The sequence below is a fragment of the Ursus maritimus genome, unplaced genomic scaffold (assembly GCF_017311325.1).
Source record: "Ursus maritimus isolate PB19 unplaced genomic scaffold, ASM1731132v1 scaffold_34, whole genome shotgun sequence".
NCBI classification, from domain to species: domain Eukaryota; kingdom Metazoa; phylum Chordata; class Mammalia; order Carnivora; family Ursidae; genus Ursus; species Ursus maritimus.
This window is the reverse complement of record NW_024426008.1, coordinates 17,096,194-17,111,986: the sequence shown is the minus strand read 5'-3', so window position 1 is coordinate 17,111,986 and position 15,793 is coordinate 17,096,194. Positions and strand designations below refer to the sequence as shown.

Genomic DNA, 15,793 nt, shown 5'->3' with positions numbered 1-15,793 from the left:
CTGTTCCTGAGGAAGGCCTGGGTCAAGGTTGGTACCGACCGATGCACTGCAGATAGCCCCCGGACTTGTGGCCATATGTGCCCTTTTCACTTTCCAGCACATAAACTGTGCAAACAGGCAAGGGACTGGAGGCTTAAGGGGGCTGGCGGATGAAGGAAGTTAGGGAAGGGAAAATTTGCCTCACTCTAACTGCCAGGTGGATTACATGGCCACCGAAATCTTTTCTTAGACAGACATATAGAAATCGTCGTGTCTTGATTTCATTAGCAGCGACCAGTGCAAGGAACTCATCTGAGAAAAGGTAACAAAATGACCTTCTTGAGTCAATTAAAAAAGAAAAGAAAAGAAAAAAAGTCTTGTTTTCCTTAAATCAGAACGAAGCCCGGCTTTGGTTGACTGTGATCTGGGGAAAGAGAATGTTTGACATGGAAAGGGAAGAGAAAGCTTAGGCAAGCACAGGCTGAGAGAAGTTTTCTCTCCCCATTTGAAGAGCAGTCATTTACAAGACCGTGCAAAGTGGCTCCTCTCTTTTCCAGATGTTGAATGGTTTCTGATAATGACATGGTAATTTCTTTAAAGGGCAAGCTCTTCAGAGTCACCCAGTTCTTGATTAGACCCCCAGTGACCCACCCCTCCCCCTCCCCCAGACCAGGCTCACACACAAGGAGGAAAAGCCACTAGGTAGGAGGGAGGTCACGTGCATCACTGGGCCACTCATTCATAATGATCTGTGGCTTTCTGCACTGTCCGAATGGACTTCTCACTCTCCTCTCTGGTTTCACAATTTTGCACCCAGTGGCCCTAAAGAATCAGAAACGTGTCTTTCCTTCATCACAGATGTACCAACACCTGCACGGGTGTTGGCCAGCCATCTCTGGGTCCCCTAGCTATACACCCTGTGGTTAATACTTTATTTCATATTAGTTGTTCGGAGCTTAAAAAAAGATTAAAAAAAAACCCTTGGTTACTTTTTTGTTTTTAATTTTTAAAAATCGAACATAATCCCCAACTGTAAGAAGCCCAACGGCGTGAGCGAATCCCCAGCCGGGTTAAGTGTTACAGCAGGCAACAGTCAAACGTTAAGTGCCTTTAAAAAGTCAAAAGAGACGCATAAAGCAGTGCATGCATTTTGTGCCACAAAATTAAGACTGGGTTTGGAGAGGGGTTACTTCGTTTAAGTTACATTGCTCTTGTTAAAGAACAGTGAGTCATAATGCAGTATCGAGAACACATACACCCACCTATACACTAGCATCACTTTATCTAGACACACGTATCAGAGTTACTGAATGAACATATTTATAAAATACTGTACACGGCTTCTGCAGGGGGTTAGCAGATGTAAACAAACGGCTAACTCAACTGGAGTTTAAAATATTATCTTAAGTTCGTTTGTCAGAGAGTCTTTCGCATTACGTGCCAGTTCGTCTTTCACAAAACACAACTTGCCTACCACGGCTCACGGGGCTGGTTAGAGGACGTACATCGGCTTAGACAAGTATGTCCTCGTGGGCTAGAGGATTGTGAAGACCGTAAAGCAGATCGGGAACAAAAGTGCTCACTTTGCGAGGATGTTGAATAACATGGAGTTGGGAACATAGTTAATCCTTGCAACATGTGCTTCTTTATTGAATGTTACAGATCGGTCAATGATTATAAAGCTGTGCTGTAACGTTCATTAACACAACCACATGCTACAACTAGGCTGGGTGAAACGTGGGTTACATATATGTGTACATGTGTTTTATAATACAGCATTGCTCGACACACCCAATGGTACAGTCTATAGATAGAGCATGATGGATGACTGGATAATATTGATTACCAAGACAGAAGTTAAACAGCCCGAACATTCGGGAAGATTAGACTGTATAGCCTCAGAAAGTCAAATTAATGTACTATCCAGTTATCTACCATGATATTATCTATAGAAACCATCTTTTAGAATACATTTGAAACATTCGGAAGAAACACACTGTGTGTTTTTACAAGTACACTTTTCCCATTGGATTATTCTTATATATATATATATATATATATTTTTTTTTTTAAAGGGGAACTTTCAAAGTGCTAAATATATATCCTACACCTGGAAGCTTAGACTTAAAAGGAAAGCCAGTTCTGGTAAAGTGCTGTATTCTGCCTGCTAATACGCCTTCTGGCTTAGAGAAATATACGAACTAGCCATGACAATTGTGCCCAAGTTTTCCAGCTCCTCATTCAAATCCATCGAGGAGGAAGTTTCTAACCATAAGTATGTGGGTCAATCAGGGAATTTCCACGGCCATTTTCATAAAACACTCTTAATTTTTTTTTTCAAAAGGAACAAGCGACTTGGAACAAATCATTACGTATGGTAGCATGTAAAAATTGGCACCTCGGAAGCAGATGATGAAACCAAAGCTATTACTCCTGTGAGCTCTCTCTGACATTATTTATGTTCCTCAACAGTGTGCTGCTCATGAGCTGCTTAATTCACAGAGACAGGTAATTAACGTCCCCTTGATCAGGGGTGGGATGGAATAAACGAGCCGAACACAAGCTGACTGTACAAGGCCACGGAATCAATGCCATATCGGGGAGCAGAGAACCCAGAAATGGGAAGAAATGGGTTGAAACAGAATGCACATGTATGTGCACAGGAAAGAAATGGCTCATGAGAATTAACAGCTTACGTTTAAAGTCATTTAAATTTGGCTTATATGTTTTGCACACTTCACGAAAGCTGTAAGAGCTTCGTTTTCCTGTACAACAAAAGAACCAGGCAGTCACAAGGTCAGGACTGGTAAGTACTGTGTTTCCGTGGTCCTGTTCTGTTCTCTCCAGAAATCATGATGAATGGAAACACTTGTGCACATAATTTCTTTCCCTCACTTTCCGTCTGGTCTAGAATGGGGCCCTAGAGGTGCCGTAATGTCCTGCTCTGTGGCCAAAGAGTAATGGTTTCACCTCCTTCTTGGATTCCTCCACGGACTCACTCAGAGAGCCTTCTGGCTTTTTAAATCATCAAACATTAGGCTACCAGTACATCAAACTAGCAAAATATAATTTAAGGGACGAAAAGAATAAAATCTTGGTTCCAACTCTGGTGCTGAGACTTGGCCTTCCTGAGAATCACAGAGAAATGGTCTCAAATGTAAAGTGCCTATTACAACTGTATTGATTATGAACAAACATGGTTCCTCTTCCTCGTTAACAAGCAACATGGAACCAGGGGTACATGGACCCTTTCAAGTTATATTGCAACTCTCCATGTATGTACATTTTTTTTCTGGGGAGAGGGACCAGAGCTTTCGTCAGATTCTCACTGAGATTCAGGACTCAAGGAAGTTTAAGGGCAACTGATTTATTCTCAGACTAAACGCATGTCTGCTGAAAGGGAAACAGCCAATGTGGGGCTCAATAAAAATGTAAGCATTTCTAGAGCAATTATGCACGAGGGAGTCTGGTTGCTCGTGTCCGATTCACCCAGGTACCAAAGAGTGAAAAGTAAATCTTTAATTCTTTATATGTGGGCTCGTAACTATTTCTATACCCAAAAGGCTTGCTCAGAGGGGTTTAAAAAAAAAAAAAAACAAACACCTTAAAGGCTAGAGTTTTTGCCCACGTATTTACTTGATTTCACATAATGAGAAAATTTGGAGCTCACAATGACAACTCAACAGGAGAATCACATATTATTTTGGGGGCCAAGAACATTAGGTCATTTTCCTCATAGATTTTTATTCTTTTGAAAATCAGTGACACAAGTAGGAATTGGAAGATCTGAGGGTATTTCTTTATCCCCCTTCCAATCCAGATTCTGACCTAGTAGTGTACGTCTGTACTAAAGAGTCCGTAATACTATCCAGTTTAGAATTGCATGTCTAATTCAGAGTGTACTTGGTGTAACCACTTTGTGCAGGAGAAACCAGACTAAATAAGATGTCATCACAGCAAGTGTTTCCGGACAGAAAAGAAGCAGAGGGCAGGTAGCCAGTCATTTTGGCAACTTTAGTTTGGTACAAGAAGAGTTAAGGTCATAGGGATTTAAAAAACAAAACAAAACAAAACAAAACATAATTTCAACATCTGTCAAAATCCAACATAACAGAATGAACTCTTTCAATGGAACTCCTTGGATATTAAAAAATCTTGGTTATATCTCAAGGTAATAGAAAAGTCCAAGCCTCTTAAGAAAGCTCTATATGCCTGTTTATATACTATATATAAACACGTCTCCGTGTGAATGCATATATACGTATATAAGCAGCATATACTATAGAAGTCTTGACGTGGTTTATCTGCTTTCTACTTGAGTGTACTATATCATTTTTATAGCTCTGTATATAAGAAAAATAGTCATGGTATGCCTGCAAATGATGGCTTTGGGTTGATACCAAATTCCCAGTCAATTCTAAGGTTATTTATGATTTGAAACTTCCTTAAAAAGTACTTTGGGACATTTCCATAAAAAAGATACCAGCCCTTGAAAAACTCCAATTAAATTTATGCTGAGCTCAGATTAAACGGCAAAACTCTAGGTATGAAAATATCCACATGTGATCAGATCTTCAGATACAAAATGGTCATGTGATGAGTGGTGTGAAGAACTTGCAGGTACATCTTGGAGATGTTCAGAAGACATGGTGGAGTCATGCAAATGATGACAATCGCACGGCAGCATGACACATGACACAGATGGTGGGAATATAGCAGTATAGCACATGGCAATTTTAGGTGAGTTCTGCCCACTATTTTTTTTTCTTTTAGTTCACTATCACATATTCAGTGAGTGACTTCATTGATGATAGGTGAGATACAAAATAAATTAAAAAATATAAAACTATGTAATTACATTCATCCTGAGCTTGCTCGACTACACCTGAATGCCCACTGTATATCATAAACCACTTGACACTTGTTTTTAGCCTCAATTCTTCTTTCACTTCGACTGCAATACAAAAAGGCATTTCTTTTCCCTTTATTTTCTTCCAAAAAGATAAACAGTTGTGGCACCAGAAGTGAATATATAAGAGACAGGTGAACTATGACTGTTACCTTGTTTTTTCTTTATAATGATCAATTACAGAAGTGTTGGCATGAGAAGGATGTGGGACGTTAGGTAGAACTGCTTGCTGCCGGCTTATACTGAATAAAAAGGATGCTCTTCATCAGTCACCAGTGATGGAGCCAATGTGAAAAGAAAACAGAATTGAAGTTTAGAATATCTCATTTGTATGCTGGCTACTTTATTTTTATCTTATTTCGCAATTTAGCCCTGTCTCCTAAAACTCTTGACAATGGTCAGAAATGGAAAGATGCCTCCTGGCATGGAGAGTGCTCGAAGCCCCTTCGTTCCCAGAGCTCATGGCTTTCTGAAGTCACTAGACATACACATTCACCTCAACCCTTCTTCTCCCTCTTTTCCCTCCCTACCCATCAAGTGTGAACACGACTTAAAGCCCCCGTGTTTGGCACTGGGCTAGACCAAGTGCTTTCTTGATCGGTGGCCCAGAAGTCACCTTTGAGTTAACACCTCCCAAGGCATTGCTTGTTTTGCTCAGCTAAGAATAAAGCAGGTCAGTTTCAAGGAAGGGGAACAGGTGGCGTTCGGGGAGAAGTTTAGGGCTGGATTCTTGAGCCTCCTGCAATGCTTATTAAGGTTTAGTTGTGCTTGCTTTCAAAGCTGTGGAAGGCGGACATTCTGGACAGTCTCCTCATGGACAGGCTGTCCCCTCGTCCCTCTGGCTTGGAGGACTTACTCCTCTGGAAGGGATTTCGCAGGCTTGCTGTGTTCCGCTGCCTGTCGAGTTTGTCACTGATGGAGAAGCTCTTCCTGGTGTGTGCATATGGCGCACTTGGCTCCTCTGCCGAGTAGCTGTTGGCACGCTCTATCTTGGGAACCGCGATGTTGTTGGACAGGGTTCTGTCTGAGTTATCACCCTCCTGGGAGGGTACGGTGATGGTGGCTCTCCGGCCTTTGGCCTCATTCTCCTCACTGTCAGAGCTGGGGTGACTCAGTTCTGCTTCTCGTTCGGGATGGCAGCAGGATGAATCCTCCACTTTGCCTCCAAGACCGCCAGGGAAGGTGGCCCTGTCAGCAATCGCTTGAGGGGCATTGACACACCTTGTGTCAATACAGTCTGTAATACTTGTGTATTCTGCTGTTTTCATGGGCACCCCAAAGTTGGCATAGTAGCTCCTCGAAGGAGAAAACATAAAGCTATGAGATTTCACGATGGGGGCCTCTTCTAGAAGAAAGGGCGTGGTGGCTAGGTAGCGGCTACTTTTGGAACGCTCGATGCTCTGGTACATGGGAGGGTCAGTGTCCCAGGGGTTCTGGCATTCTGGGAGGTGGGTATAGTCTGAAGAAAAAGATCTAGTGTCCATGGAGGTGATGTCCTCAAAGTCAATGCTCCGGCTTGGAGGTCTGTCTGTGGGTGCAAGAGTTGCATAGGCACTACTCAAAGGAGCTGTGGAAGGTGCTGGAGCCGAAAAGGTGGGCTCACCCAGCCCAAGGATGTTCATGGAATTGTCCAGAGGGTCTATATCACAGTGGAGTTCATCCATGGCCGAGACATAGATGTCTATACACGAAGACGGTCTTCTGGAGTCAGGAACAATGGCCAAGGTGTTTGCAGGGGCTGCAGGAGCTTTGGATTCTTTTGCTACAGAGTGGGAACTAGTAGCCCGGTGTAGGCTCAGGGACCTTTCTTTAAAAAGACTTTCCAACTTTTCTATACCACCTTTGTCTTTCATATTGACAGAATAGAAGGAATGGCTTCTCATACGGGGCATTAGGGTTGGAGAAGTTGGGGACATGGTCTCCTCACCTGCAGGGTCTAGACTCTCCTGGAGCTTGAAGGTGTTGCCCTCCTGGCTGTTGAAGCTGCCCTGACGCACGATGTAGGCGGCGTCCGTGCAGTCCGAGGAGGTCCGGGAGCGGATCTTGTTGGACTCGGCCCGCTCCAGACCCGTCAGGCGCTCCAGGGCCGCGGCCATGCGCCCAATGAGGTCCTCGAGCTGCGCCAGCCGGATGTCCACGGTCTGCAGCGAGGCCTTCATGCAGTGCTCTCTCTCGTTGACTTCCTCTAGCCGCATGGACATGTTCTCCACCCTGGGCGAGAAACAGAATGAGGGTCACTCAAGGCCAGGCTCCTCTCTGGAGAATCTAAATCGTTTCGAGCTGGAAGAGGCCTTAGAGATGATCTAATCCAGTGGTATTTAGCCACCAAACCCCTTTCCGCTCAGTAAAATTTAAGGCACAATCCCAATAAACACCAAAGTTGAGAAGTTCTTATTGAAGTGGAGTGGGGCCAAAGCACCTCATGACTTGGCTGTGACTTGCGGCAGGGTTTAATGAACTAACCAAGTATTAGGGCGTCGGCTTAATCAGTCACCACCAAAATGAGAATGTTGGATTTTGATGACTTTACTCAGAACCGCACAATGGAATTTTAGAAGGCAGCTCTTCTCGTCGTGGTGTCCACCGAAGACTTGGAGTATGGACTGGGGTTATTTTTATTTTGCGGGTTTTTTTTTTTATTTTCTTATTTTTAAAAAAGAGTTTATTTATTTATATATTTATTTGACAGAGAGAGAGAGCTAGAGAGCGAGAGCAGAGGGGGGAGCAGACGCCCCACTGAGCAGGGAACAGGAAGCCAGGCTGATCCCAGGACCCTGGGATCATGACCTGAGTGGAAGGCAGACTCTTAACTGTCTGAGCCACTCAGGCGCCCCTATTTTGCATTTATATAATAACCTATTTTTGTTGTTGCCATTCACAGTATCTTTTTAAAATTTTGCTCCTCCAAAGGAATTAATACAGTCCTGTCACTGAGGCACCTGGAGTTGATCTAATTTAACTCAAGCCTTCCGTTAATAAAGGAAAAGCAAACATCAAAGAATTTAACCAATATTACATAAAGTAATTTGTGGTAAACCCTGGAGTGTGTATCAATAAGTAAATTCTCCTACTCCTCTCTCTCTCTTTCTGTGTGTCTCTGGATTGCTGGTCACAGATGCCTTATATTACAGTTATTTCTAGATGTCTTCACCCTCCCCACTGGAAATTCTCAACGGCGTGTCTCATATTCCTTTTTCCATTTCCATGCTGCCAGGTGCCACTAACGGTTCACTGAGACAATTGTGGTTATGAACTTGATTTCAACAGTCTAATAGGCTGCCTGGACATTTATGTACAAAGACAGAGCCCACATATTTAAAATAAAATTGTGCCATAGTTTTCACTCGACTGGGAAAGGGAAACCAGAGCCAAGCTGTGCTCTGACCTCCAACTTTCACTGTGAAATGCCCCAAGGCAAATCTTTTGGAGATGCTGAATGAGATCCGTTCACAACTTTTCTGGAAAGGCTAAAGATAAAGATACTTGCCCAATACTCCTACTGCGCACAGTAAGTCCCGTGACTGCTGACCCTCCAAAGAAACATGCAGGCGTGTGTGGGGGGGGGGGGGGAGTACAGAATGTGCTTTACAAGCAATGGTGGGAATTGGGGCTGGGCCCCCCAGTTTCCCTCTCAGAGGACCTGAAGGTCTTTTTTTTTTTTTTAAGATTTTATTTATTTATTTGAGAGAGAGACTGAGAGAGAGAGAGCGCGCAGGAGCAGAGCAGAGGCAGAGGGAGAAGCAGGCTCCCCATTGAAGGCAGACACTTAACAGACTGAGGCCCCCCCGCCCAAGCACCCCAGACCTGTAGGCTTTAAAAAACAAAAACAAAAACTGGCTCTTCTGGCCAGAGTGGGTGTGTGTGTGATTCTCTGGCCTTGGGCCACATTCCTGCCTCTATCAGCAACAGCCCTCTAGGTTCCCTTCACCCAGCCCAAGGTTCTGGACTGTCCTCCTGAGCCCTGCCTTGGAGACATCCTCCAGACGCTCCAGAACCTACCCCACAATTCCCAGGGGCCGGGAGCATTCTGCCACCACGCCCAGGTGGACTCCTAAAAGACCTGTAAATGGAGCAGTTTTGCATCTGGCAAACCCAATGCTCTTCACCCAGCTAACGCAGCTGATTCAGAAGGAAAATACAACTTTCCTGTTTCCGTTCATTTTGTGGTATAAACATAGCTTGAGAAACAAACTAGTTACAATAATAAATTTGTGTGTCTTAGAGACTCACGACTCACTTTGTCACCATCTAGCCTGCGCAGTTTGGTTTGGCAAGTCCTGCAATTTCATTTTTTGCAATGCAATAAGCTTTAGGTAAGTGGGTAAAATATGTCCTCATTAAAGTCAGAAGCAGGGAAGACACATTTTTGTAGAATGAGACTTTCCATTTTGGATGCTCTAGGTACTGGGTCCTCCTAGTTGTTCAGTGTTGGCAGAGTCAAAAAAGGCAGGATGGTTTTCCTTCTCCCTCTGCCTCCTTTCCTGGAGCCTGGTACGTACAAGGTTGGTATGGGAAGAGATGAAGATGCTCTTTCAGCATAACTGCTGTGATCACAGGTCTGAGCACTACAAAGTACCTCCCTGCTCTGTGGGGGGCCGCCTCCCTGCATCCCACCTGCCTTCACCCAGGATCCAACACTGCAGAGAAAAGTAGCAGATGAGAGGCACAGCTGAGGCACTGTGAGGCAATGGAAGAGTTAGAACGGTCGGTCGTGGATAGTAAAGACAGAAACTAAGGAGCCCAGCGGGATGGCAAGAACAGAGAGGGGGTGCAAGGAAGAAGAGGGTTTTCAAGGAAAACAAGGAGGTACCCAGGGGGAACTTCAAGAGCAAAGGAAAGGAGCATGGCCCCAGGGAATGGAAGAGTTGGAGGTGTTGGGGAAGACAGCTAGCAGAGGCCCACGGAGCTATTCTTCACCGAATCTCTCCTCAGCGGGCTCTCCTGCGGGCTCTGAGGTGTTTTGAAATGCCAGACTTGGGAGTGCGGGGGTACTGTTTCATCCGTCTTCTCCCGGATTTCTGGATGTGTTTAGCCACCAAACTGTATGATCATTTAGGTCATGAATAGAACTATAGAACTGTCGACGTTTAACACAGGAGTTACAAAAGAAGAAAAGATCCTGGAATCAAATTTACATATGTTTGTTCCATAAACAGAGTGCCTCCCTTAATCTTAAAACATTTTTTTGAGAAGCAATTGTACGTGGGTGTGCGTCACTGATAAAAATAGGTGTGAGGGACAAGCCGAGAGTTTTGGGTCACGATTGTAGTCACTGGTTGCTGACTCTGGTCAAACCCCTCAGGAGATAAAATGGAGGAAAGAATGGTAAGAATTTATAGATCAACAGGAAGTCTCAAGAAGAGAGATACAGGAAGTCACTACGTAAGGAAAAGAAGAGGGACCATGGAAAGGAAGACGCCATGTGGGAAGAACACTCTATTTTTCTTTCCCTTTTTTGCATCTCTAGGCTTCGCAGGGCTTACTCAGCGTTACTTAGGAGGCAAGCACAAGAGGGATACAACTGGGTCCTGGGAGGATGAGAGATGTCTCCTGCCCCTGGACACCCAAGAAAGTGACAGCCGGGACCCCACCAGAGGGCACTCAATGGGCTGGTGAAAAGCCCAGTGAAGAAGACAGCCAGCCTCTAATGGCCAATACGATGAGGAAATGGGCATTCACAAGAAGATTCTAATGACAAAGAAAATGTCAGTTTCAATATGCAATTCCTTAAGAACTGTTATTTTCTACAAATTTTCTTTTCTGACAACCTCAAAATGTGGTTAAAGGAAATGCAGTAAAAGAAAAACAAGGATTGGCAGGCCATGCCTGTTTTATTTATTTTTAATTTTTTTAAAAGATTTATTTGTTTATTTATTTAATAGAGAGAGAGAGAGTACAAGCAGGGGAAGCGGCAGAGGGACAGGGAAAAGCAGGCGCTCTACTGGGCAAGGAGCCCAATGCGGGACTCAGTCCCAGGACCGTGGGATCATGACCTCAGCTGAAGGCAGATGCTTAACCAACTGAGCTACCCAGGTGCCCGGCCATGCCTGTTTTAAATCTCAAATAAAATAAGATGAAAACAAAGAGGGAGGCAAATCATGAGACTCTTAACTGTGGGGAACAAACTGAGGGTTGCTGGAGGGGAGGTGGGTGGGGGGATGAGCTAAATGGGGGATGGGCATTAAGGAGGGCTCTTGATGGAATGAGCACTGGGTATTGTATGCAACTGATGAATCGCTAAATTCTACTGCCGAAACTAATAATACACTATAAGTTAATTAAGTTGAATTCAAATAAAAAATAAAAAAAAATACTCCCCGGACTGCTAGCAGTAGGGTGGCTACAGGATGAAGGTAAACACAATCCTGTATCCCATGAACCAATCAAAGGGCCTCTCGTGGGGGGAGAGGGTATGCTGACACAGGTTTTCAAATGAAAGGCAATGATGCAGAACAAATAACGCAAACTCTTGCTTATCCACAGACTGACACCTAATTTGTGAATTATTGAAGTCCCTTGGGGTCACCTTCCCTTCCCTTTGGGCCAGTCATCCTTCTCGTCATCCTGGGAAGAAAAAGGGAGTGCAATTTAAATCCAACTCAATCAGCAGAGATACCAAAGATCAGCACTAGAAAAAGATACGGTTGGGGGGGGGGTGAAGCTCATCCTTTTTGGCTTTTACTGGTTTTTGATTACTTATGAGTCTCATAGATCCTAAGTTATTCTTGTCTCCCTTTGTTATGAAAATTAGAAGTTGAATACACTATTAATAGTCACATGACTATTCCTTTTTTTGGATCTAGGTGAAGAGCAAAAAGGGCACAAAGCCCTTTGGCTCAGGAAAGATAATGTTAGATAAGCAATGCTAGAAACAATGCATATGTTACTTCGCTTAAATTGTTCCTGGAGAGAAGAAAATTCAAACTGCAACTTCTTCTGGCAAGTGGAACTTGACAGGTGGAGTGATGGGGAAGATGATCTGGAAGCTGTAAGTCAGGGGTCTAAGAGCTAAATGCCTATGGGGAGTGCAGATGGAGTAAGTAGGTGAAGCAGGGAAGCCTAAGAGGACGGAAGCAGGGATTCTGTGGCACCAGAAGGCATGCCCAGGCCAGAGGCATTCAGAATGGATTTTTTTAAAAAAAGATTTTATTTATTTATTTGACAGAGAGAGAGACAGCCAGCGAGAGAGGGAACACAAGCAGGGGGAGTGGGAGAGGAAGAAGCAGGCTCCTAGCGGAGGAGCCCGATGTGGGGCTCGATCCCAGAACACCGGGATCACACCCTGAGACGAAGGCAGACGCTCAACGACTGAGCCACCCAGGCGCCCCTATTTCCCATTGGTTCTTAAGGGTTGCCTGCATTTTCTGGTGATCACAGCTGGAAGTTCTTTTCTGGTCTCTTTAACTCATTTAAAGCAGCGTTTGTAAACTGGTGGCTCGTGGGCAACATCTGCCCACAGAGGTTTGTTGGGTTAGGCTTGCAGTGATTGTTAAAATCCATTCTGGGGGCGCCTGGGTGGCGCAGTCGTTAAGCGTCTGCCTTCGGCTCAGGGCGTGATCCCGGCGTTCTGGGATCGAGCCCCACATCAGGCTTCTCCACTGGGAGCCTGCTTCTTCCTCTCCCACTCCCCCTGCTTGTGTTCCCTCTCTCGCTGTCTGTCTGTCAAATAAATAAACAAAATCTTAAAAAAAAAAGAAAAAAAGAACCAATGGGAAATAAAAAAGAAATGCCAGGAGACTGGAGATAGGAAAATGTTTTTCTGACATTAAAAGTTCCTGAATTCTAGGAATTATATGCGTTTGACATAAATTCTAGACAGCATTATGGAATAACTTAGCGGTATGTAGTTAAGGAGATGGTACCTTTTGAGTACTTTAAAAGATAGGGCTCAATAACAGGAGACTCTGGACACAATATTCATCTTGTCTTGATCATCTAGACCAATACAGTGACGCAGATGCATGCTTGTGATGGAGTACAAAGTGATTTTAGCAGGGAGGCTGACACACTGAGCTGAGGGAAGAAACGTGGATACCTGGCTGGTTATTAGCCAAAGGAGAGGTGGTAGGACAGGGGCCAGTGCTGTCATGGAAGGTATTTTTGGAGTCATGCCAATGTCTTGGTTCTGTCTTGGTTCACCTGATCTGTGCTGGTGGGCATCTGGTGAGTTGTGTTGAAGACATAGCAGGTATGCTGATCAAGCCAACGAGATAAAATGAATAAGATAAATATATACACGTACATATAAAATACGTGTGTGTATGTATGTATGTGTGTGTATACATATATATGTGTGTGTATATATATATAAAATGGGAAAAAGAAGGATTTTTCAGAATCGATTCCTATGAAGTGTTAATGATCTCCTGAATATTGTATTGCCCTCTTTATGTACCATTTCTGTGCAAAAATATGACTTAGGAATGATGCAATTAAGTTGACAATTATGGAAGTATCTTTTTATTTCTAAAAAGATTTATGCAAGTAAAACTTCTATAAATAAGTTATATTTTATAGGCAGTGGCAGGGAGAGGAGTGTGGGGCTCGCTATGTAAAAAAACCCTCTTCCCAAGTCTTTTAGCAGAGTGCACTCAGCTCTCAATTTTTCTGATCTCACATCTCTGTATTGGGGCTAACATGAAGGGAGAATTATATAATACCCTATACACTATGTGTATAGTTAATTATGTAAATTAAACATATATACCTATCCAAATGTGTGTATATGTATTATCTATCATTATCTATCATTTATTATCTATTATCTATTACCTATCTATCTGTTGGATATAAATAGGACGGGCGATTGCACCTGCCACTCCACTCAGAAAGGATATGTCCTAGAGAGTGCATGAGATGGGTAATATGGATCCTCTATTTCCTTAGTTGATCTTTGTTCCCTCATGCACCCTGCAGTGTTTCTGTTGTGCAGAGTGCAATTCTAGTGTTTAAACATTTATTTTTTGGTATACTTGCAAATGCAAAACAAACCAATACCACCACCACCACCAATAAAAATCAAACCCCAAACAAACACAGACAGAAGCAACAGAAGCAGGATGAGACCTGGGCTTAGATTCACGTCTCTGCATGAGGCTTGGTCGTGAGCTTGTCCCGGTCCTCCAGGCCCCTGTTCCTCCAGGAAGCCAGCTAATGCCCAAGACACATGAAGGGGGTGCCTATGATCTGTCCTGAATTTCTGGGAATTGTTCACCTCGGTCTTCGTCCTTGAGGGTGGGGCTCTGTAACCACCCCGAGAGGAAGAGGGTCTTGGGGAAGGCGTCTCCTGCAAGTGTTTGCAGGTGTGGGGTAAGAGGCTCAGGTGAAGGTGCTATATATAGTTCCTTCCTGTTTCCATCCAGTTCCAAGGAATTGGTGACATGGTCACAACAAGTTCACAGGCGCTGGTGTCTGTACCTCTCATTCTAGGTCCCCAGAGAGGTGAAGGCTTCCTTGCATCTTAACTCTCCTTCCCCCTACCTTTCTTTGCTGCCAGGTCTGTAGCTTTTTGAGGTCAAAAAGCAATTCAAAATCTCTTATACATATGCTCTGGAAATATGTTTGAGCAATAGGCAATGTGTCCACGTGGCACAATTTTCTGGAAACCACATGGCTATATGTCCATTAATAACTAGCTTTTTCGAGGCCTCAGAATGAGAGATTTTTAGATTTACAGCTCCTTCCTCTGTTTGCCAGAAAATTGCTTCACAACATATCGTCCTAGAATGCTCTATTGTGCAATGACAGATGTGCATAAAATTTGTGCACGGCTTTAAACTTTGTTAATATTGGCCGAGTACCAATGGATACAATCGCTCAATGGCATGTGTGTATATACCTGCTTATCTAGACTGCATTCTTTAAAGAAATGAAGAGCCAGGGACAGAAGAATGCCATTTATGTAAATTCTACAGAGCCACTAGAGAGTGTACAAAGTGGGTAAGCAGATAAAATGTCATTTATTGAAAACTCGAGGTCACTGACTCATATCTTAGAAGTCTAAATCATATCAACTGAAGTCATCAATATAATGTCTTTTCCCACTATTTTTAATAGTACCATCTTCATATCACAAATGCTTACAATCTGAAGTTACACCAATGCTTTATAATACTCTGCACTTTCTTTACCAAGTGGAAACCATAGTGGTTTCCAGATGCTGGGTTTTGAACGTGCCAGCCCAGAATGAAGTTTTTACTAGTCTACAGCAAAATGAGAAAAATCAGAAAATGTAAATTCCTTTGGATTAAGCTAGATTTATTACATTTCCAGGATTCTCTTCTTTGTATTTTGGGATTTCTTTTTTTCTTATAGTCTTACTGGTCCACAAAACTATTTGGCCCGTGAGATCTAAAAGTATATCAGCACTGGGTAGAAGAATCTGCTTCTCTCTTGTTTTATAAAAGGAATAAAACAAAATAATTTTGAAAAAAACCCCTCATCCATTATTGTAACTAATTCACAAGTCTCTCGCTGCTGTTGATTCAGAAGGCACTGAATACCTATATAAACCAGATACCAGGACTCTTCTACTCCTGCTGAAAAGATGCCTAGAGATCTACATGAAACACCAACCTGCTGGAGACCCTTGCATTGGGCTGGGTCTCTCTTGGTTGGTGTCTGGGCTGGAATGTTCCAATTTCTGGTCTGAGCCAGCAAGACTTGCCCTGTCCTAGACTCAACAATCTAGTGTCCAGGAGAGTGGGTGCTACTGCCTCCTGGAGAGGTCCAGGATCTCTAAGTATGGGATTTTGGTCTGTAGACACATCAGACGATGTTCCATTCTCTCATAAGCTTGGACAATAACAATAAACACAAGGGGATCTCTGTTTTGGGGGGCAGTGCAAACAAAAATTATCGACAAAGCATACCACGACACGAAACATCCTTGCGAGGGGCTTGTGC

The 15,793-nt window shown here is 43.6% G+C and overlaps 1 protein-coding gene across 1 annotated transcript in view; it reads right to left on the bottom strand.

Moving 5' to 3' along the window:
• Positions 1-4,180: 4,180 nt before the first annotated feature.
• TRPM3 (transient receptor potential cation channel subfamily M member 3) overlaps positions 4,181-15,793 on the bottom strand; it is a 252,456-nt gene continuing 240,843 nt past the window's right edge. Inside the window, exon 26 of the mRNA XM_040620250.1 lies at positions 4,181-7,099. Coding sequence (XP_040476184.1) covers positions 5,647-7,099 — 1,453 coding nt within the window. The 3' untranslated portion in view covers positions 4,181-5,646. The remainder of the gene's footprint in view (positions 7,100-15,793) is intronic.